The 23,209-nt window shown below is 47.6% G+C and overlaps 1 protein-coding gene across 2 annotated transcripts in view; it reads right to left on the bottom strand.

The window, feature by feature from the left end:
• Positions 1–623: 623 nt before the first annotated feature.
• The window catches only part of LOC142488013 (uncharacterized), a 44,840-nt gene continuing 22,254 nt past the window's right edge, over positions 624–23,209 (bottom strand). For both annotated transcript variants that reach the window (XM_075588340.1, XM_075588341.1), the window contains exons 2-7: positions 21,796–22,161; positions 21,396–21,509; positions 20,893–21,015; positions 19,932–20,045; positions 19,443–19,556; positions 624–1,555 (exon numbers count right to left, since the gene is read on the bottom strand). In XM_075588340.1, the coding sequence (XP_075444455.1) occupies positions 624–1,555; positions 19,443–19,556; positions 19,932–20,045; positions 20,893–21,015; positions 21,396–21,509; positions 21,796–21,814 (1,416 nt within the window). In that variant the 5' untranslated portion in view covers positions 21,815–22,161. The remainder of the gene's footprint in view (positions 1,556–19,442; positions 19,557–19,931; positions 20,046–20,892; positions 21,016–21,395; positions 21,510–21,795; positions 22,162–23,209) is intronic.

Here is a 23,209-nt window from a genome sequence, read left to right as displayed (position 1 = left end):
GTGAGGAGGTGGTACTTTGATCTGAATTGTTTCCCACTCTGTACTGTACATGTGAATCGCTTCTCTCCTGTATGAATCCTCTGGTGATTGAGGAGGGTCCACTTAGTACTTAACTGTTTCCCATACACTGTACAAGTAATAGGATTCTCCGCTGTCGGAATCTTTTCATGTGAAAGAAGTTTCTCCTTCAGTGAGAAACTGCTCCCACCATCTGTACATGTGAAGGTTTGCTCTCTAGTGGGGACACAAAGGTGTGTGAGCCGGTCTTTGTCCAGTGAGAAGCTTTTGCCACACTGACAACAGAGAAAAGGCTGAGCCCCACGGCTTCTTCTGAAATCTCTCTCATACCGTTTGCTGGACCCATATTTAGAGTCTGTCTCTGCTTTCCCCACACTCAGTACATGTGAATGGTTTCTCCCGTGTATCAATCATGTGTTGGGGTGATACTATGTACATGGAAATGGTTTCTTCCGTCTCCTGTGTATGAATCCTTTGGTGTCTGAGGAGGTGGCTTTCAATACTGAATTGTTTCCCACACTCTCTACATGCGAGTGGTTTCCCTCCTGTATGAATCCTGTGGTGTGTGAGGAGCTGGCTCTTTTGAAAAAAAAGCTTTCCCCACACTATGTACATGGAAATTGTTTGTCCCCTGTATGAGTCATCTGGTGTCTGAGGAGGCTGCTCTTACAAAGGTATTGTTTCCCACACTCTGCACATGTGAATGGTTTCTCTCCTGTATGAGTCATCTGGTGTCTGAAGAGGCTGCTCTTAGAACGGTATTGTTTCCCACACTGAGCACATGTGAATGGTTTCTCCCCTGTATGAATCATCTGGTGTGCGAGAAGGCTGCTCTTGAAATTTAATTGTTTCCCACACTCTGTACATGTGAATGGTTTCTCTCCTATATGAATCATCATCTGGTGCGTGAGGAGGCTGCTCTTATTACTGCATTGTTTCCCACACTCTATGCATGTGAATAGTCTATCCCCTGTATGAATCCTCTGGTGCTCGAGGAGGCAGTTCTTTGTACTGAATTGTTTCCCACACTCTGTACATGTGAATGGTTTCTCCCCTGTATGAATCCTTTGGTGACTGAGGAGGATCCTCTTCATACTTAACTGTTTCCCACACACTGTAAAAGTAAAAGGATTCACTGCTGTCTGAATCATCTGCTGTGAAAGAAGTTTCCCTTTCAGTGAGAAACCGCTCCCACCATCTGTACATGTAAAGGTTTGCTCTCTAGCAGGGACACACAGGTGTGTGAGCAGGTCCCTGTCCAGTGAGAAGCTATTGCCACACTGACAACAGAGAAAAGGCTGAGCACCGCGGCTTCTACTTAAATCCCTCTCATATCTTTTGCTGGACCCATATTTAGAGTTCGTCTCCACTGTGTGCTGTACAAGGTCTGTAAAGTCACCATCACGTGGCACTGGTTCCTTGTACATGTCCAAAATGTGGCAGGAATCATTGTTTTTTGGCACTTCTGGGCTGTGAGGAGTCAGACAGCTTCTGGATGGATCAGAGCTCAAGTTCTGTTCCTCATTCAGGCCGTTCTCTAACAGAAGTAAATAAAAAGACAGAACAAATGTTTTCAATCTGTAAATCAAATTACTGAAAGCAAATTACTGTCAGGATCGGGCTTAGGCCCCGCCCCAGTGAAGCATCTCGCGACCTCACGAATGAGGCGCGTCAGCCGCGCTGCCAGGAAGAACACCGCAGGAGTCGTCTCCGTGCTCCGCAATGACATGGGCAACCTACGGCGCAAGCTGGCTCCGCGCAGACACCATGCGGACACAAGCAAACAAGGGGTTAATTCTCTCAATTATTCCTCAGTTGCTATGCACCCAGCCCCTGCCTATCTGTGGACAGCGTATGTCTGATTGCTCATTACCCTGCTGCCTTTCCATTGGCTGCCTGCCCGCCCTTTAAATACTCAGCCAGCCCACCTGCAAACTGACTGAGCATGAACTCTGTTTTTGTGACTTGTGCTTACCTCTAGCGTCTTGATGTCCTGCCTTGCCTTGTCCTGCTCCCTGTATTTGACCTCAGCTTGCACCCGGACTCCTGCCTTCTCTGACCTCTGGACCACGACTACGGACACGACTATTCTACATTCTATACCCCTGGACCCCAGCACCGCACAACGACAATCCGATCTCTCAACTCCTAGACCACGGCAAGTACCTCGACCCATCTGACTTCTTCTACCCTGACCCAGCTACACGACTACCACTCTGCACTCCGGACGTGGCTGCTTGGTTGTAGGTTGGTGGCTACCAACATCCCCACCTCAGCCTCACGGTCCCTCCTTGTTTGTTGTGAGCACTCGTTACAATTACAACTCCAAAACACTGAAGAATTTACTTCACCAATACTTAATTAACTAAATGTTCTCTTCACCCAGGGTTTTAAAATTGTGGCCCATAGACATCCAGTGGCCCCTAATGACTTTGGTGGTGGTCCCCAAAGGCCTGACATTTATTTTATCTCCAAATGATTATTAACCTGGAAAATGCCCATGAGAAGTAAAGTTATGGAACTACTGGGCTATCATATTGGTGCATTAATAATATCAACTAAACCAGACAGCAACCTATAGTGTAAAGATACTGCAGATGCCCATGTATGTATGTCTTTATATAACGCCCACAGTGTACTCAGAGCTTTACAGCAGAAACAATACAGTACATGGAATTATAATACAATAAGTGCAACAAACACAATTAGACAATAGGAAAGGAAATCCCTGCCCTGGAGAGCTTACAATCTAAGTGATGCAGTAACTACAATGTCCATGTAATCTTCTGCCATAAGAACCACATAAACTAAACTCAATTGCTCCATTTTGTGTCATGTATTGTCCGTCAAAAATACTATTCATATAATTCCCAAGCACGCTGCCTTGGAGTAATATTTGTCTCCTCTCTTTCCTTCTCCTCTCACATTCAGGCTGTTGATAAATCTTGCAGATTTTCCCGCTGCAACATTTCCACAGTCTGCCATCTACCTAAAACTCTCCTGCATACCCTCATCTTCCCCCTATGGAGACTTTCTCCTCTCTGGACTTCCCTTCTCCCAACACCATACTCTACAAACTATTCAAAATGCCATTAGTAGAATTCTCTCACTCCCTTTTTGGTCTGTCTCTAACCCTCTTCTCATGAGATCCTCTCAGTTTCTCCCCATCAAACAAGTCATTACTTAGCAGATTCTCGTTCTCTGTACGTTCTTCTATCCCCTCTTCCATCTCAGCTCTTATCGCTTTCTATACCCCTTCTAGCTCTGCTGAGGGCCGTCTCCTCTCTTTTCAATTTGTCTCTACAGTACTCTCACATCTAAAACCAATCTCCTTGCTGTGCAACTCCCTCCCCCTCAGCCTTCACCAATCCACATCCCTACCAATCTTCAAGTAATGCCTGAAACCTCATCTCTCCAATTAATCATTTGATTAGTTTGGGCCTCTGGCTAGTTCTTGCTTGTCGGATGCACCTTCATCTTTCCTGAAAATGTTTTATATTGCACTTGCTCTTATTGTATTCTGTAAATCTCCCTTTAGTCCATTTAGATGGTAAACTCTGTAGGTCAGTTTCTATAGTTTCCAATGCTTAACTTCTAGTTCAATGCACGTGTGAAACTTTGTATCTTAATATATAAAATTGAAAGGTTAGTGCTATCTGCGGTGAATCTGAATGGTCCTCAGCCTCTGGCCAATCAGATTGGTGGATCTGATGTCACCCAACTGCCACTCTCTTCCCCCTCGGTCACACACACACACACACTCACTCACACTCTCTCTCTCTCTCTGTCCTCTCCCCCCCATCACACACCTCCCTCCCCGGCGCTCACTCACCTCCCTCCCCGGCGCTCACTCACCTCCCTCCCCAGCGCTCACTCACCTCCCTCCCCGGCGCTCACTCACCTCCCTCCTCAGCGCTCACTCACCTCCCTCCCCGGCGCTCACTCACCTCCCCGGCGAGGGGGCAGGCAGCCTGCAGCTGCCTCGCGGCGCCGAGTGCCTAAGATGGCGGCGCCCGGAAGGACCCCCTTCCTCCCTCGAGGCGCCGAGTGCCTAAGATGGCGGCGCCCGGAAGGATCCCCTTCCTCCTGCAGCTGCCTCGCGGCTAAGATGGCAGCGCCCGGAAGGACCCCCCGCTGTGAGGTGGGAGGTGGGAAACGGAGAGGTGACATATCTGCGTGTGTGTTTGGTCATTGAAATAGGGGTTTTGCCTTCCAGACGTAGTCAGGGTTCAAGAAGTTAGCCCTTAAAAAGGGATAGGCGTTTGTTGTTTTGAAATGTTTCGCTGAAGCAGTGAATACAGATGGTGACCCACGAGCGGTACTGATTCTGCAAGTAAAGGCTGCCACACCGCATAGGACTACCAGCTGTGAATGGAGTATATGCAGAAAAGTGATGCAAGACTGTGCTGAAGCAGGGGAATTTTCAGTAAACAAGTGCTGAGGGTAAAATTGCCCTACTGGGGAAAAAAGGCATTGCTGAGCTGTGTAAAAGTAAGAGTGAATGCCATAATACCCAAAGCTGAGACTGAAAATTACTGAACTCAAGCAGAAAACCACATTATTTGGCTGAAGCGGAGGGATTGCACCTAGCAAGTAAATGGTGTAAAGCAAACAGAAGTTTTTACCTAGCAACTGCACATCCAGTATACCTAATGAGAGAAAATGCGTGCACAGTACTGCTGATATTGTAAAACTTACCCCCCCCCCCCCAAAAAAAAAATAGTCTACAGAGATGCCTGTGAGAGCTACGACCTCTACAAGCAAAATATGCCCACCTGTAGGACTACCACAATTGGGGGTTCTAGCAAATACAGTGGCAACAGCTGCAATAGCGTCTCCTGAGGTCAGGAAGAAAATTACACCTGATAGCCCCAAAACGGAGGACAAGATGCAGCGTTCCTGTAATGAACCCTACCCCACGGAAGAGTGGCCCTTCCAGTCCAATAAAGAGGAAGACATCTCTTACGGGGAACCCAAACTGAGTCACACCCACAAAACACCCCAAGAATGGTGGGGATGCCTGAACTCGGCACGGACCGAAAAGACCGCTCCCTATGATGACGAATATGATCGGCAGGAAAAAGAGCGGGAGCAGCAGATCACCAAATATTTCTGTCAGCTAAAGCAACTGCAAGAAAAGCCTGGCGTATACAATGAAGCCGCTGAAGTATCAAATAAGGAAGGAGACCCCAGTATTCCTTATGGGACGGAGTCATCCAAAACAAAAAGGCGGAAAAAGAAAAGCGGTTCTTCACTTACCGTGGAAGGAACATACACGTCCGCAGATCCTGTGGAGAAAAAGAGGGACCGAGTTGCCCTGCAGCCTAGAGAAAATGGAGAATTCGTCCCGCGGATAACCGAATATCCAGAGGGCCCAAGGCAGAAGTCGTGTACTCCAAAGAAGTGTCTGTCCGGTGCCAACAGTGAGGAACCCTCAACCAACCATCCCAGGGAAGCGGAGCCGGAACCAGTGAGTGTCGATCCCTTGACCAGCCCTGAAGATGCCCTGAAAAATGCCAGGCATGACTGTGATATGCTCCGTGAACAATTGAAACAAAAGGAAGATGGTTACACAGCTACAGAAAAATAACGTGAAGCTACAGAAAGATGTGCTCACAATTTACTCTTTGGCCAGGACAGAATTGGACGATCTCAAGACTGAGCTAGATGCTGCAAACACTACAAAAGCCACCATGGTGGAAAAGCAGAGCCAATCCGATAAAATGATGGCTAAGCTGAAGCGGAAGTATGAGGAGGCACTGAAGGAGATGACAGTCTTTCAGCAAGAGGTTCACACTCTTCGCGTAGAGCTGAATGCCTCACAGCAGGTCAACAGTGTCCGGACAGAGGTGGACGTATCTCAGAAAGAGGTTCATACACTCCGCAGAGCACTGGATGCCTCACATCATGAGACCAACAGCTGCCACACAGAACTGGAAGTCTCAAGAAAGGAACTTCACAGTCTCACTGAGGAGCTGGACATTGGAAAGAAAACTATCCTCCATCTTAACTTAGATCTCAAAGTCTCACAGAAGGAGCTTTAGAACCTAAACCTGGAGATGGAAGTCTCATGCCAGGAGACAGCCCTCCTCCAAGCAGATGTGCAAAAATGGAAGGTGGACTGCAAGGAGGCCCTGAAAAGTACAGAGACTGAAAAAGGAGAAAATGTAAGATTAAAAAGAGAAAATTCTCATCAAGGAAAAGAATGAAAAGCCGCACGAGCTTAAAGAAATAAATAAACTTTTGGAAGATGAGAAGTTTGAAGCAGAGCACTGACTGCAGAACCAACTGCAAGGTCTGCGTACGCACCACCAGAAGGCAGAGGAGAAGCAGCAAACTCTGCAGGAAGACAATCTGCAGGCTGCTAAAGAAGTACAAGTGCTGCAGGAACATCTGATTACCCAGTATGTCCCCGCAAAGCAGCATGAGAAACTGAAGGCTACCCTGAGCATCACCAAAGCATCGCTAGAGGCCAAGCTTAGAACCCAGGTGACTCGGCACAAAAGGGAGCACAAGAAGGTCCAGAAACTGAGACAAGTAACTGTGGCCCGAGCAAAGAAATTCACAGTGCTTCACAATACAATGAAAATGTGGAAGCAAGCTCAGAGAAAGCAAAGTGTGCAGATAAATTCCCTGAGAAGAGACTTGCAAGACGCACTCAAAAAACAGGGCTCTCTTGCGGATGAGATTACAGTTCTACAAGGACAAGTATTGACCCTGACTAAGCGTCAGTATCCCACAGCCACAAAAACCCATGAAGACAAGGGTACAGTGAGAGCTGGGAATACCGCTTGTCTGAAAAACAAGGTTGCAAAATTTGAACCACCTAAACAAGCACTAGCAAAACCTTCAGCCACCCAACAGGCAACAAAAAAAGGTACACGTGCTGAATCAAAACCAGAAGAATCCTTAGCTGATGAAGCTGAAAAGATGGGACATTTTCTGGAAGTGGATGTGGAATTGCAACTCAATCCCAAAGAAGCTGAACTAGCAACTACATTGAGTGGAAAAAGTGCAGAGAGACAGCTTCAAGAGCGGAAAACTCAAAGGGCTGCTTTTAACCGCTCTGCAACTATTGCCATAGTCTGCCTACAATAACACGAGCATCCGACGCGAGGGAAATCTCATGATCGCGCACGCAGTAAAAAGACTATACCTGGAAAAAGTCCTCCTCGAGCGACTGAGTGCTGATCTCAAGCACCTTCGGGAGGAGACACGAAAAAACTGGAGAAAGGGCTCCAATCCCAGCGGGACTGAGGGTTCTCTTCCTCCATCCACTCTCATTCAAGTCACAGAGATATCTCGAATGAGAGTGGAAGGATAGGCTTTGGCCGTGGCAAGCCCGAGCTTCCCACAAACAGGAGAGGTATGTAACAGGGGATTTTGTATTGTATTGTATGTCTTTATTTATATAGCGCCATTAATGTACATAGCGCTTCACAGTAGTAATACATGTGGTAATCAAATAAATAACAGATAATATAAATAACAGATCAAGGGAATAAGTGCTTTAGACATCAAAGTAACATTAAGGAAGAGGAGTCCCTGCCCCGAGGAGCTTACAGTCTAATTGGTAGGTAGGGAGAACGTACAGAGACAGTAGGAGGGAGTTCAGGTAAGTGCGTCTGCAGGGGGCCAAGCTTTATGTATCATGTGTTCAGAATATCCACAGTGCTATTCATATGCTTCTTTAAGCAAGTGTGTCTTAAGGTGGGTCTTAAAGGTGGATAGAGAGGGTGCAAGTCGGGTACTGAGGGGAAGGGCATTGCAGAGGTGTGGGGCAGTCAGTGAAAAAGGTTTAAGGCGGGAGAGGGCTTTAGATACAAAGGGGGTAGAAAGAAGACATCCTTGAGAAGAACGCAAGAGTCTGGATGGTGCATAACGAGAAATTAGGGCTGAGATGTAAGGAGGGGCAGAAGAGTGTAAAGCTTTAAAAGTGAGGAGAAGAATGGAGTGTGAGATGCGGGATTTGATTGGAAGCCAGGAGAGGGATTTCAGGAGGGGAGATGCTGAGACAGATCTAGGAAAGAGTAGAGTGATTCTGGCAGCAGCATTTAGGATAGATTGTAGGGGAGACAGGTGAGAGGCAGGAAGGCCGGACAGCAGGAGGTTACAGTAATCAAGACGGGAGAGAATGAGGGCCTGAGTCAGAGTTTTAGCAGTCGAGCAACAGAGGAAAGGGCGTATCTTTGTTATATTGCGGAGGAAAAAGCGACAGTTTTAGAAATGTTTTGAATGTGAGGGGCGAATGTGAGAGAGGAGTCGAGTGTGACCCCTAGGCAGCGTGCTTGGGCTACTGGGTGAATGATCGTAGTTCCAACAGTAATGTGGAAGGAGGTAGTAGGGCCAGGTTAGGGAGGAAGTATGAGCAGCTCTGTTTTAGCCATGTTGAGTTTAAGGCGGCGGAGGGCCATCCAGGATGATATAGCAGAGAGACATTCAGAAACTTTGGTTTGTACAGCAGGTGTAAGGTCGGGTGTTGAAAAGTATATTTGTGTGTCGTCAGCATAGAGGTGATAATTAAACCCAAAAGATGTTATTAGGTCACCTAGAGAGAGTGTGTACAGAGCAAAGAGAAGAGGTCCCAGGACAGAGCCCTGGGGTACCCCCACAGAGAGATCAATAGAGGAGGAGGAGGTGTTAGCAGAAGAGACAGTGAAAGTACGATGGGAGAGGTAGGATTTATCCCTGTTCAGGAGATGTGCCTCTAATCCAGCAGTGTGGTGGTTAACTGCTGGTAGTCAATTAAATAACACCACCTGGCTGATTAGGTTTGTTAGAAAAGCCTCCCTTTGAGACAGGAAGTGAGATTTCCTGAGTCTCACAAATTGTGGGACTGACCATAGGAACAGACGTCTTGAGCCTACCAGAAGAGGCTGCCAGCAAGACACAGGGGAAAGCACCTCTATACCTGAATGCTGATATAGCCTGAGGAAAAGGCAGCAACACAGGAACAGAGAAGACTTTCCCTCCAACTACAAGAAACAGATAAGACTTTCCTTTATAAAACTTTTTGTATATCTGCACATATCAAGATATATGTTTGGGGCTGGGAGACATGCTAATCTAAAGGGAGTTGTGGACTGCATAGGTTTCACTAGAAATACTCCCAAGTGGAACAGAAGCTTTGTTTGACCCCTTATTTACATATTTTTGGATGATTTTCTTATGTTAAAGAAACAGGCGCAATAAAAGCCTTATTTAATTTCACCTTAAAAAAGTCTCCATTGCATACCTCTGCGCACATCCTCCTACAGACACCAACAAGGGTCAAAAAGAACTTAGACCAGGAAAGGGTTATTTTTGACAGAACACAGGAAAAGCTGCTGCTCAGTTTTTTGGGCTTTATGAGAGAACTGTCAGAGGACAAGCGCCTCTGCTTTATTAAGATCTACAGGCATGGTATTCCGACACGGGAAAACTGGTTCCAGACAACAACGGAGGCCTGGATATTCAAAATAATAAAATCCAGATATGCCTTAGAGATCCAGAAAAACCCAGTAAGACGTTTTGATATTTTTCCAAAACCCAGGCTCTGAGGAGGAATATCAGGCCAAGAAATAAAACATATACTCCCCTCACATTTTTGGTAAAGAAAGCTCCCGACCTGAACCCGCCTGATGTAGATCTCAGAATCGCATTCTGAAAACAAGACCATTCAAGATTCAATTGCTCCAATTCATGATCATTCCATACAACAAAGAGATTTCCTATCATCCATCAACTTGAAAGACGTGTACCAAGTAAAAAAATCTCATTAGAAATTCCTGAGGTTTTGTGTTCTACTCCAGGGGTGCGCAAACATTTGCTCTTGGGCCCCCCTGCCTTGTGTCTCCCGGTGTTCTCCCCCCTTCGCTTAGTACGGTGTCAAATGACTCACGGGGTCATGTGACGTCACAAGTGGTTTAATTTGATGCCGCGTTGCCATGGCAAAGCGCGTGTCAAGTTGTCGCATGAACCCGCGGCGTCATTTGCAGTCACGTTGCCATGGAGACGCTTCCAGACGCCGACTGAATCACGGTAACCCCCTACCTCTTTAGGGGTTTGTTTTTTATATGACCCAATAAAGTATTTTTTATGAGGTAGCCCCCTCTGGATCCTTATTTCATTGGATAGAGGTTTTTCTATTCTTGTTCCTGCTACTTTCCTACAGTGGATGCACATTTGAGGACCTCTTTCGGGATTCAACAGGACTCCAAAGTGAGTAACTCTTTTCCTATTATCTTATTCAGCATATATGCCATATTGTGCGTAAATAAGGAGATTTATTAGTGTGTCAGCCAGGCTTTGTGTGTCTAACTCACGAGAGACACTAGGCACTCCATGCACTCTGTATTGGATTTCAAGATTTAAAAAGGAGGAATTTTTCAAGTATCATTGATAGTTTATCAACTATATGGAACAATTGGTTGTTTGAGCAATAGATCTACTCTATTCATTAATAAACACAGATCTAAAAAAAAAAAAAAATATATATAGCCAACAGATTAAATGAAATCCTTTACTCTCTGGTCCAGGTGGGCTTTATTCCCAGGAGACAGGCGGCGGACAACACCAGATGTATCTTCGACCTGGTGGCGTTCACTTCCAAACAAGAGATACCGTCGATGGTCCTGACCTTGGACGCCATAAAGGCATTTGACTGGATTGACTGGTCGCACATGTCTACGACACTGCAGGCATTTGGCCTTGAAGGTCCCTTTTTAAGAGCAATTCAGGCTCTATACACTACCCCTACAGCTAGAGTATAGTCCCAGGGTTTTTCTTCAGATCCATTCCCTATACTAAACAGTACAAGACAGGGGTGCCCTCTCTCCCCCTTGTTGTTTGCTCTTTATATGGAGCCGTTGGCAGCAAACATAAAAAATATATACATGATTCTCGGACTCCCTCTGTGGCACCGGCAGCTAAGTATCTCTTTACTACTTTAATGAGTGCTTGCATCTGCCGTTGAACTTGTATTTGCAACCCTGAAGTGCTGGAACCAGGCAACATAATGCGCACATAATGCGCACATAATGCGCACATAATGCGCACATAATGCGCACATATGCGCACATATGCGCACACGCGCGCACACATATACACACACACACATACACACACACATACACACATATATATATATATATATATATACACACACACACACACACACACACACACACACACACACACACATAGAGGAGAAAGAGAAAAGAGCGCACGCCCCATAGTGTATTACTGTATTTTTAATAAAGGGAGGAGAAGGGGGGGTGGAGAAGAATCTCACTCACAAGGGTAAGGAAGTTAAAAGCATGTCGTGAATAAATCACCACCATCCGGTATCTTTACTTGTCTTTGCTTGTCTCTGATGTCAGTCTCTGGATAATGGACGATCCGTGATCATCAGGATAATATCCAAGCGTAGATGGAGTATACCGGCGTCGGGTTGGAGTCCTCAGAAGATCTCCTGGCTGTATGGCCTCTAGCTGTTACACACACGAACCGGCCTGTTCATGCGCAACGTGGTGACGTAATGTCCGTGACGTAATGCGTAATGACGCTCCCTGACGCGTTTCGTCACTCTCGGGCGACTTTTTCAAAGGGTGATCATCACCCTTTGAAAAAGTCGCCCGAGAGTGACGAAACGCGTCAGGGAGCGTCATTACGCATTACGTCACGGACATTACGTCACCACGTTGCGCATGAACAGGCCGGTTCGTGTGTGTAACAGCTAGAGGCCATACAGCCAGGAGATCTTCTGAGGACTCCAACCCGACGCCGGTATACTCCATCTACGCTTGGATATTATCCTGATGATCACGGATCGTCCATTATCCAGAGACTGACATCAGAGACAAGCAAAGACAAGTAAAGATACCGGATGGTGGTGATTTATTCACGACATGCTTTTAACTTCCTTACCCTTGTGAGTATGTATGTATGTATGTCTTTATTTGTATAGCGCCATAAAATGTACATAGCGCTTCACAGTAGTAATACATGTCATATAAATAACAAATATAAATAACAGATCATGGGAATAAGTGCTTCAGACATACTGTAAAAGTAACATTAAGGAAGGAGTCCCTGCTCCGAGGAGCTTACAATCTAATTGGTAGGTAGGGAGAACGTACAGAGACAGTAGGAGGGAATACTAGTAAGTGCGTCTGCAGGGGGCCAAGCTTTGTGTCATGTGTCCATGATTATCCAGTGCTACTCATATGCTTCTTTAAGCAGATGTGTCTTAAGGTGGGTGAGATTCTTCTCCTTCTCCTCCCTTTATTAAAAATACAGTTATACACTATGGGGCGTGCGCTCTTTTCTCTTTCTCCTCTACAGATTCCATAGGATGTGGTTCATCCTCTCGAGAGCAGCCGGAGACCCCCTGCACCTAAGTCTAAAACACCATTGACGAACTATATCATAAAGGACTGGTTATTCATTATTTTTATTTTATATATTTTATATTTTTTGTATCTTTTTGCACATATATGTACTGCGTTTATTTTAAGTTATTTTATTGATTATATGTTTATTGTTTATTGTATATATTTTTCACGCAGGCACTGATATTAATCACATTGTCATTTGTATTAACACTATATATAACTTATTTACCACTTATAAACCCATTGAGGCGCTGCTTTTTCTTCTGTTTGTTAGTTTATATATATATATATATATACAGTGTTCGACAAATCACCCAAAAATCTACTCGCCCAACCAAAAAATCTACTCGCCACCTAGTCCCGCCCCCAACTCCGCCCTAGTCCCTCCCCCAACTCCGCCCCTAGTCCCGCCCCCAACCCCGCTTTAAAATAAAATATATAAATAAAATACATTTAATAAATTCCTAGTCAGAACAACATTCATTTTTGACATAAATGTATTTATTGTATTACATTATACTACAATTAGACACACACAGAGAGCGGCACACCCACACACACAGAGAAAGAGAGACACACAGAGAAAGAGAGAGAATGAGAGACACACGCACTGAGAGAATGAGAGACAAAGAGAGAGTGCGACAGAGAGAGCGAAGAAGAGAGTGCGACAGAGAGGGAGACAGAGAGAGGGAGACAGAGACAGAGAGAGGGAGAGGGAGACAGAGGAGGGAGAGGGAGACAGAGAGAGAGAGGGAGAGGGTGACAGAGAGAGGGGAGAGGGTGACAGAGAGAGGGAGAGGGTGACAGAGAGAGGGAGAGGGCGACACAGGGAGACGGAGAGGGTGGGTCACACAGGGAGAGGGTGACACGGAGAGGGAGGGTGACAGGGAGCGGGACAGGGTGACACAGGGAGAGGGTAACACAGGGAGAGGGTGACACAGGGAGAGGTGAGAGGGAGAGGGTGACACAGGGAGAGGGTGACACAAGGAGAGGGAGAGGGTGACACAGGGAGAGGGAGGGTGACACAGGGAGAGGGAGGGTGACACAGGGAGAGGGTGGGTGACACAGGGAGAGGGTGGGTGACACAGGGAGAGGGAGGGTGACAGGGAGAGGGAGGGTGACAGGGAGAGGGAGGGTGACAGGGAGAGGGGGAGGGTGACAGGGAGAGGGGGAGGGTGACACAGGGAGAGGGAGGGTGACACAGGGAGAGGGAGGGTGACAGAGAGGGAGAGGGTGACATAGAGGGAGAGGGTGACAGAAAGAGGGAGAGGGTGACAGAGAGAGGGAGAGGGCGACACAGGGAGAGGGCGACACAGGGAGAGGGTGACACAGGGAGAGGGTGACACAGGGAGACGGGGAGGGTGGGTCACACAGGGAGAGGGTGACACGGAGAGGGAGGGTGACAGGGAGCGGGACAGGGTGACACAGGGAGAGGGAGGGTGACACAGGGAGAGGGAGGGTGACACAGGGAGAGGGAGGGGGTGACACAGGGAGAGGGAGGGGGTGACACAGGGAGAGGGAGAGGGTGACACAGGGAGAGGGTGACACAGGGAGAGGGTGACACAGGGAGAGGGTGACACAGGGAGAGGGTGACACAGGGAAAGGGTGACACAGGGAAAGGGTGACACAGGGAGAGGGAGAGGGTGGGTGAAACAGGGAGAGGGTGGGTGACACAGGGAGAGGGAGGGTGACACAGGGAGAGGGAGGGGGTGACACAGGGAGAGTGTGACACAGGGAGAGTGTGACACAGGGAGAGGGTGACACAGGGAGAGGGTGACACAGTGAGAGGGTGGGTGAAACAGGGAGAGGGTGGGTGACACAGGGAGAGGGTGGGTGACACAGGGAGAGGGAGGGTGACACAGGGAGAGGGAGGGTGACACAGGGAGAGGGAGGGTGACACAGGGAGAGGGAGGGGGTGACACAGGGAGAGGGAGGGGGTGACACAGGGAGAGGGTGGGTGACACAGGGAGAGGGTGGGTGACACAGGGAGAGGGAGGGTGACACAGGGAGAGGGAGGGTGACACAGGGAGAGGGAGGGGGTGACACAGGGAGAGGGAGGGGGTGACACAGGGAGAGTGTGACACAGGGAGAGTGTGACACAGGGAGAGGGTGACACAGGGAGAGTGTGACACAGGGAGAGGGTGACACAGTGAGAGGGTGGGTGAAACAGGGAGAGGGTGGGTGACACAGGGAGAGGGTGGGTGACACAGGGAGAGGGAGGGTGACACAGGGAGAGGGAGGGTGACACAGGGAGAGGGAGGGTGACACAGGGAGAGGGAGGGGGTGACACAGGGAGAGGGAGGGGGTGACACAGGGAGAGGGTGACACAGGGAGAGGGTGACACAGAGAGAGGGTGACACAGGGAAAGGGTGACACAGGGAGAGGAAGAGGGTGGGTGAAACAGGGAGAGGGAGGGTGACACAGGGAGAGGGAGGGTGACACAGGGAGAGGGAGGGTGACACAGGGAGAGGGAGAGGGTGACACGGAGAGGGAGAGGGTGACACAGGGAGAGGGTAGGTGACACAGGGAGAGGGTGGGTGACACAGGGAGAGGGAGGGCGACACAGGGAGAGGGAGGGTGACACAGGGAGAGGGAGGGTGACACAGGGAGAGGGTGACACAGGGAGGGTGACACAGGGAGAGGGTGACGCAGGGAGAGGGTGACACAGGGAGAGGGTGACACAAGGAGAGGGTGACACAAGGAGAGGGAGAGGGTGACACATGGAGAGGGAAGGTGACACAGGGAGAGGGAAGGTGACACAGGGAGAGGGAGAGGGTGACACACTCACAGACACTCACTCTCACTCAGACAGACAAACACACACACACACACACAGTCTGTCACTCACACACACACAAACAAACACTCACCTGCACGGCAGTGGGCCCCCCACACGGCAGGAGGGGTCGCACATGGCAGCGTGGGCAGCACCGGGTGAGGGATTTCCCCTGCTTAGAGCAGGCTTAGAGCAGGGAGTAGCTCCGGTTAGGGGATTTCCCCTGCTTAGAGCAGGGAGTAGATCCGGTTAGGGGATTTCCCCTGCTAACATCTGAGCTGGCCATCAGAGCAGGAGAAGAGCAGGGCTGATGGATTGCCCGATGGGAGGGAGGGAGGGGGAGGGGTCGGATGGCCTGATGGGAGGGGGGGGCGGATGGCCCGATGGGAGGGGGGGGCGGATGGCCCGATGGGAGGGGGGGGCGGATGGCCCGATGGGAGTGGGGGCGGATGGCCCGATGGGAGGGGGGGGGGGGGGAGGATGGCCCGATGGGAGGGGGAGGGAGGATGGCCCGATGGGTGGGAGGGGGGGGGGGGAGGATGGCCCGATGGGTGGGAGGGGGGGGGGGGAGGATGGCCCGATGGGTGGGAGGGGGGGGGGTGACAGATGGCCCGATGGGAGGGAGGGGGGGCGACAGATGGCCCGATGGGAGGGAGGGGGGGGCGACAGATGGCCCTGCAGGGGCCTGAGGCAGACAGGCGTGGAAGGGGCTGGCTGCCGGAAGGGGGAGGAGTGGAAGCGCTGAGGAGGGAGGCCACTGCTCAGAGAGCCGGAGGCGGGGTAATCTCCCCCAACAACATGAACCCGCCTCCGGCTTTTTTTTTTTTTCTCCAGCGCGAGCGCGGGAAAAGCAGCAGCGCGAGCGCGGGATATTTAAAAAACACATGTGTGCTGCCTCCCCACCCCGTCAGTCAGTCACCCTCCCCCCCAGCCAGTCACCCTCCCCCCCCCCCAGCCATTCACCCCCTCCCCCCCAGCCAGTGTCATGGGAGACCAAGCTTTTAACACCTTAATTACCAGGATCATTTCATTGAGCAAAATGAGTCATGAAATAAATTGTAATTTATTCACTTAAATAGGCAGACACACAATATTACACAAAATACAGAAGAAAGACACACTTACTTTGGAAACTGGGATATAAAACTAATCTTTCCTAGTTGCAAAACAAACAGCCAAATAATCCAGGCAAATTTTCCTTCAAGTAGCTGTTTCCTGTGGGAGTGTTGTATCTGGACACTTAGCCTCTGAGAAATTTAGACGACTTAGTCAGAGCTTGAAATTCTGGGAACTTGGACCACACATTGAATCACACACGATGGAACTTATTCCTCATTGGCTGCCCAAGTCCTATTTTTACCACGTGCAGCCAATCTTGTGTAGCCAATCTTTTGCGTGGAGGGAGGGAGGGAGACGGACACAGAGAGAGAGACGGACAGACGGACAGACGGACAGACGGACAGAGAGAGAGAGAGACGGACAGAGAGAGAGAGAGAGACGGACAGACAGACAGAGAGATGGAGAGAGAGAGACAGACAGACAGACACTTACTAGCCCATCCCTGTCATACTTTAAAAACCTAACTTACAGTTTTATTTTAACATGACTTAAACATTTCCCTTACACACCAATAAACTCTCAGCTTTATCCAGAGCTGGAGTAACCCCCTGAACCCTTATACTGGATTCAGGGTACTTGGGCAGTGTCCCTTTATCCAAGGGAGTCCTGTGCCTCATTTAACCTTTTCCTGGTTTATGCTGAAGCAGGACGTCCTAGTGGTGAGTCGCAAGAACGATTTCAGGATGGGGTCTGACCAGAGCACTGAGATTCTATGTATACGAGAATCTCACTTGATTTCCAGATACATTTCTGGGGTAACTCATAACTTGAGGACCCCGATACATAGCCACAATCTGTAAAGACTTTTCCGGCAAACCCACCCCGAAACTTACCTCCTGAAAATCTCCTGGTTCCAGCACCTCTGGAACAGGTAAAACACAAAAAATGGCAATTGTCGCATATTTTGCACACAGTCACAGTAATGCATACACAATGCTCGGGCCCAAGAGCTGACACTCTAGGACCCCCAAACACGGATCAGGGGTAACCAGGTGGGCTTAACCTTTATTCTTGGGCCTGGTTACCCCCTCACCGTCACAGTCGGTCACTCACCGTCAGTCAGTCACCCCCCCCCCCCCCCCGCTCTCACACTCTCTGTCTGTCTCCCTCTCGGTGTCCCTCTCGGTGTCCCTCTCGGTGTCTCTCTCTCACATTCTCTGGATATCTTATTTACCCTATATATCTTAACTGCCCTATACCTACACCGAAATAACCTATACTGCTTTCTTCCAGATCTGACCCTCAAGCTTCAGAAGGGAGACATCGGAACCCCCCCCCCCCTAACCCAGAAGACAGGTAGTGAACACCTCCCCTCCAATGTATAACATTGCGGGAATGAGTGTACTTGGACATTGAGGGACTGCGGATCAGGTAAAATCCCAGGTGGGATTGCTGCTTTTGATATTGTGAAGCGGGGGCATCCAGACACTGGTTAAGGGGTGCAGGAAACTAGACACACGCACACGTAACAAGGACTAATTGTAGTAAAGTATAAATGTAATACAATAAATAAACATGTCAAAAACAAATGTTGTTCTTACTACGAATTTATTCAATGTTTTTTTTTTTTTAAAGCTAAGCTAGGGTGGGGCTATGGGCGGGGCTAGGTATCGAGTACATTTTTGGGTGATTTGTCAAGATTATATATATATAGATATAGATATATATACATATAGATATATATACATATAGATATATATACATATACATATATATATATATATATATATATATACAGTGTTCGACAAACCTATACATTTGCTCGCCCCGGGCGAGTGGATTTAACCCTCGGGCGAGTAAATATTGGCCCAAGCAGCACACGTTTGGTCAACAAGAAAAAACAAAAAAGTGTAAAAGCGCCGAATCGGTTGTTGGTTTGAATATGGGCACTGGAGCAAAATAAAAAGCAAAAAACAAAAAACAAAAAAAGTCATGTGACATGAACCAGTCCGGTGCAAATGAGTGTTTGCTAATACTGAGTGGAAGTATAGATGGAATTAAAGTAATCACAACCCGGTGGTGGGTGCAGCTTCTGATAATAGGGAACCCCCAGTCCCTAGTGTGAACGTAACAAAAAGAAAAAAGTGAGAAGCGCAGACAGTGGGGGTTGTGATTAAACTAATATACTTTATTAAATGAACTAGTCCCAGGAAAAAACCCTCTGGGACAACAATGTATAAGATCAATACATGAATGGTGGTTAAAAAAAATAGTGCTGGTTGAATGGATATGCGGTAACACTTAATCAGTCTCCAGGGGATTGAAAACGGGAGTTACCCGATGGAAAGTCTTAGTCCTGTAGGTAGTGCACTGCCCGGGCAGGTATTAATGAAGAGGGGTACCCCAGGGTTGAGACAATGTTGGAAAAGCTCACCCTTTGAATACTGCAGATCCTTGACGGTCCTGTTTTCCCTCAGATCACGAAAACTGCTCCGGTGCACACAGCTTGAATGTGCTGCAACTCGCGATACCACGCAGCCCTCCGGGTGTCCGGGTCTGATGTCACTTCCGGCTGTGACGCACAGACCCTTCCCGGTAGTCTCTGGGCTCCGTCTCTCAGCGCTCCTCCTCCTGATGGTTAACAGTGACCATACAGACAGCGCAGCGAGTGGTATTGACCGCTCCTCTCAAACACACTGATAGCAAGCAAACACTCTATTTGCTCCTCCTCCTACGCGTTTCACCAAAAGGCTTCGTTTGGTACTAGGTGGCGAGTAGATTTTTTTGTGATTTGTCAACCACTGTGTATATATATATATACACACACACACACACATTATGTATTTTAAATTATGGTGGGTGCACGGCACCACAGTGGTGACAGTGCTGCGTGGGTGGGAGCAGCCTGGCGGCACTACCTGTTCCACGAGGCTGCTCCCGCATGCGCCAGGCCTCCCTCTTACGCTGGCACGCCGGACGCTTACCCAGCTGCTGACTTCCGGCGCTGCCAATAGGGAGACCAGGCACAGAGTGGTTTTTTGTTGTTGATTTTTTTAATTAACTGGCGCCCGGCCGCACAGGGCGGCCGGGCCCCCCTGACACATGGGGCCCAGGACGCCAGTGCCTTTGTCCCCCCCTCTTGGCGGGCCTGGTGACCATGCTCCTTGTAACAAGATAACATCCCTTTGTGCAGACAAAGGGGAAAAGGTACTCACCAGAGGCAGGAAATGGAACAGTTTCACTCTTTATTGGGGTCAGATATTCCTCAGTGTCCGGCTCTTCTTTCTCCGACTTAATCTCTAAAGTCTCCGGTACAACCACTGGGAAACCTGGCAATAAGAAAAGGAAAATCCATCATGTAAAGCTGGGAGTGGGGGCTCTTCTTGTGATATCAGTATACAGAAATACTCTATACTGATTTACATGGGGGAGGGATGAAGTTATTGATTTTACTTTGTTAACCCTTTGAGTGCTGAGGGAGATTTTACCCCTGAGTGCTGAAAATATTTGAGAGCTACCAATGTTCAAACCACAATAACAATAATATTCTCAATATAACCTTAGGCAAGTCATTTTTTTCCATTAGAACAGGTATCTTATAATTTTATGCACGCTTTAATATTAGTTCCCAAAATATTGCAGACATTTCAGTTCAGTCCATGTTTTAAACATACTGAATAGAGACAAGTGAGGATGTAACTTACCACAAACAGGAAATGCATCTATTTCTTCCTTTATTGGGGTCAGATGTTCCTCAGTGTTCGCCTCTTCTTTCTCTGACTTAATCTCTAACCTCTCCGGGACATCGACTGGGAAACCTGGCAATAAGAAAAGGAAAATCCATCATGTAAAGCTGGGAGTGGGGGCGCTTCTTGTGATATCACCTCCTCTGATATTGGTATAATATAATACCTACAAACCTATAATACAACTCAATTAACATGGGAGTTCGATTTAGTGGGGTGTACACTAATTAGATATTATATTCTTATTATTATTAACTAGTGGCAGCACAAATAAGAACAAACGAGATAAATTTAATAGTAAACTATGGTATAATAGCAGTATATTTATTACACACACACACACACACACACACACACACACATCATGGTCTTGGCCTTTAATATCTTTTGGATCCATATTAGCCAGAGGATAGTAATTTCTGTATATGATATGTCCGGCCCACAGTTATTTTACATTTTCTCCCATGTGATAAAGGGACAGAGTTTTGTTTGTGTTTGAACTCACCCATTCTTTCCCGGTCTCTTTGGGTAATACCCAGCATACATCTCACCATATTTCTTATAGCTGTCTGAAGCTTCTGAATTATCTTCGCATTTAGGGTCTCAGTTTCACACCCATACATGAGCACAGGCAGAATACACTGGTCAGACAGGGGAAGGTTCCCTTGATTATGTTTTTCCCAAATGTGTTTTTATCGCATCTCTTGATGGTCAGATACCCATAACTCTGCATTTCCAACCTTTATACGTGTCTGAGAGCCATATTGCACTTCTAACTCTGTGTCTTGTTCCAGAACACCCAGCAGGCCTGGGGACTTCCTATGAGAGGCAATTAACCATGAATACTCACTAAATGTGACCATGCTCCTTGTAACAAGATAACACCCCTTTGTGCAGACAAAGGTGAAAAGGTACTCACCAGAGACAGGAAATGGAACAGTTGCATCTATTTCTTCCTTTATTGGGGTCAGATGTTCCTCAGTGTTCGCCTCTTCTTTCTCTGACTTAATCTCTAAACTCTCCGGTACAACCACAGGGAAACCTGGCAATAAGAAAAGGAAAATCCATCATATAAAGCTGGGAGTGGGGGCTCTTCATGTGATATCAGTATACAGAAATACTCTATACTGATTCCTAAGGGGAGGGGTGAATTTGATTGATATTACTTTGTAATTAACCCTCTGAGTGACGAGGGAGTTTTTACCCCAGAGTGCTGAAAATATTTGAGAGCTACCAATGTTCAAACCACAATAACAATAATATCCTCATTATAACCTTAGACAAATCATGTTTTCCCCCCATTAGAACAGGTAACTTATAATTTTATTCATGCTTTAAAAAAATGGACTGATGTGTACAATATTTTGGGAAATAATATTAAAAATACTGAATAAAGACAAATTAGGATGTAAGGGTACATACCACAAACAGGAAATAACTCTATTTCTTCCTTTATTGGGGTCAGATGTTCCTCAGTGTTCGCCTCTTCTTTCTCTGACTTAATCTCTAACCTCTCCAACACAACCAGTGGGAAACCTGGCAACAAGAAAAGGAAAATCCATCATGTAAAGCTGGGAGTGGGGGCGCTTCGTGTGATTTCACCTCCTCTGATATTGGTATAATATAATACCTCTTGTAAAGAAATGCATTACTAGCCCTTCAGGCAGAAAATGACAGAGTTGAAGATATATTATCTTCTTAGCTGCTGGTGGTTCTATAAGAGAACAAGATTAGTTTGGGTGTATGACTGACATAACTGCCAAATAATCAGATATTCCCTCCTTGCAGATTTCAAAGACACCAAAATATCTCCATTACTCACTTAACAAGCGTGGATCCATGATGGCAGTGGGCAGCGCTGCTCTGGAGGTGCTGGCAGTGGGCAGTGCTGCTCTGGAGGTGCTGGCAGTGGGCAGTGATGCTCTGGAGGTGCTGGCAGTGGGCAGTGCTTCTCTGGAGGTGCTGGCAGTGGGCAGTGCCGCTCTGGAGGTGCTGGGAGTGGGAGTGCTGCTCTGGGAGGTGCTGGCAGTGGGCAGTGCTGCTCTGGAGGTGCTGGCAGGGGGCAGTGCTGCTCTGGAGGTGCTGGCAGTGGGCAGTGCTGCTCTGGAGGTGCTGGCAGGGGGCAGTGCTGCTCTGGAGGTGCTGACCGGAGGTTCCTTGATCTAAATTTGTTGGATGACAACTGTGTCTGTATAAAAGAGAAAACAGAATTGGAATGATCTGTTTTATTGGACAAATATACAGCATTTAGTATGAGCTTTCTAACATAAGATTATTAATCCCAAAGAAGTCGGAGAAGACAGGGGCACCAAAAAAACAAACCATGTGGTCCATCTTCAAACAGGAACTTCATTTCAAACACATCAATGGTTCAGGATTGTGTCACAACATAACATCTAGTAAAACAAACCGTATAAAGAAAGTCAAGACATCAACCGCCAAAAGACCAGCAATGTCCTCTCATTTCTTTCATACGGTGAGAAGTGGGTAATGCAGAGGAACCAGTGCAGTAACTTCCCCTCACCTTACCCCACCAAAAATAAATAAAAAGCAGATACAGTACATGAGGGAGACTTTGATAAAAGCTCCCGATACTCTCTCAGGTCCAGCAGTTCTGCTCCATACTGACACAGTCTCACTTTCCTATTTCATACGGTGAGACGTGGGTAATGCAGAGGAACCAGTGCAGCAACTTCTCCTCACATTACCCCACTTCTCAAAATATTAAATAGAGGGGGTTGATCCTCACACCCTTATTATTTTCTTCCTTATCACCTCCAGCTTCTCACATTCAGCACATTTGTACCTGGCAGGAACATCATGAAATTCCACAGAACAAGGCGAGGGCCCCGTTATGATGACGGCTGCTGTGTCCAGCCAAATCGTCTCGGGCCTTCAACTCTTCTAGCCAGGGCATTGTTGGCCAGTAATGCCCTGTTCTTCGGGGATTATTACATAAGTAACACAAAGCGATCAAAGGCTAGACAAAATAAATGTTCTGCAAAGTCTGCTCATAACAAAAGATAGGGGTGGGAATTAGGCATTCGCTGCCATGGAGGGACCAGGAGAAAATTATTTATTGGTGAATAAAATGTCAGTTTTCTCTCCGTGTCGGCGCAAGACATAAGGGAAAGTCCGAAAGCCGTTCTCCCTCAGACAATATTGGGCTGGGCAAATAATATTGACATTGCTGCCTCTATAAATTTTCTTCCACAGGCAGGGTGACGGTAGGGGTA

Source organism: Ascaphus truei, chromosome 2 (genome assembly GCF_040206685.1).
Source record: "Ascaphus truei isolate aAscTru1 chromosome 2, aAscTru1.hap1, whole genome shotgun sequence".
Classification (NCBI taxonomy): Eukaryota; Metazoa; Chordata; class Amphibia; order Anura; family Ascaphidae; genus Ascaphus; species Ascaphus truei.
The sequence above is the reverse complement of the archived record's forward strand: the minus strand, read 5'-3'. Positions and strand labels throughout refer to the sequence as shown.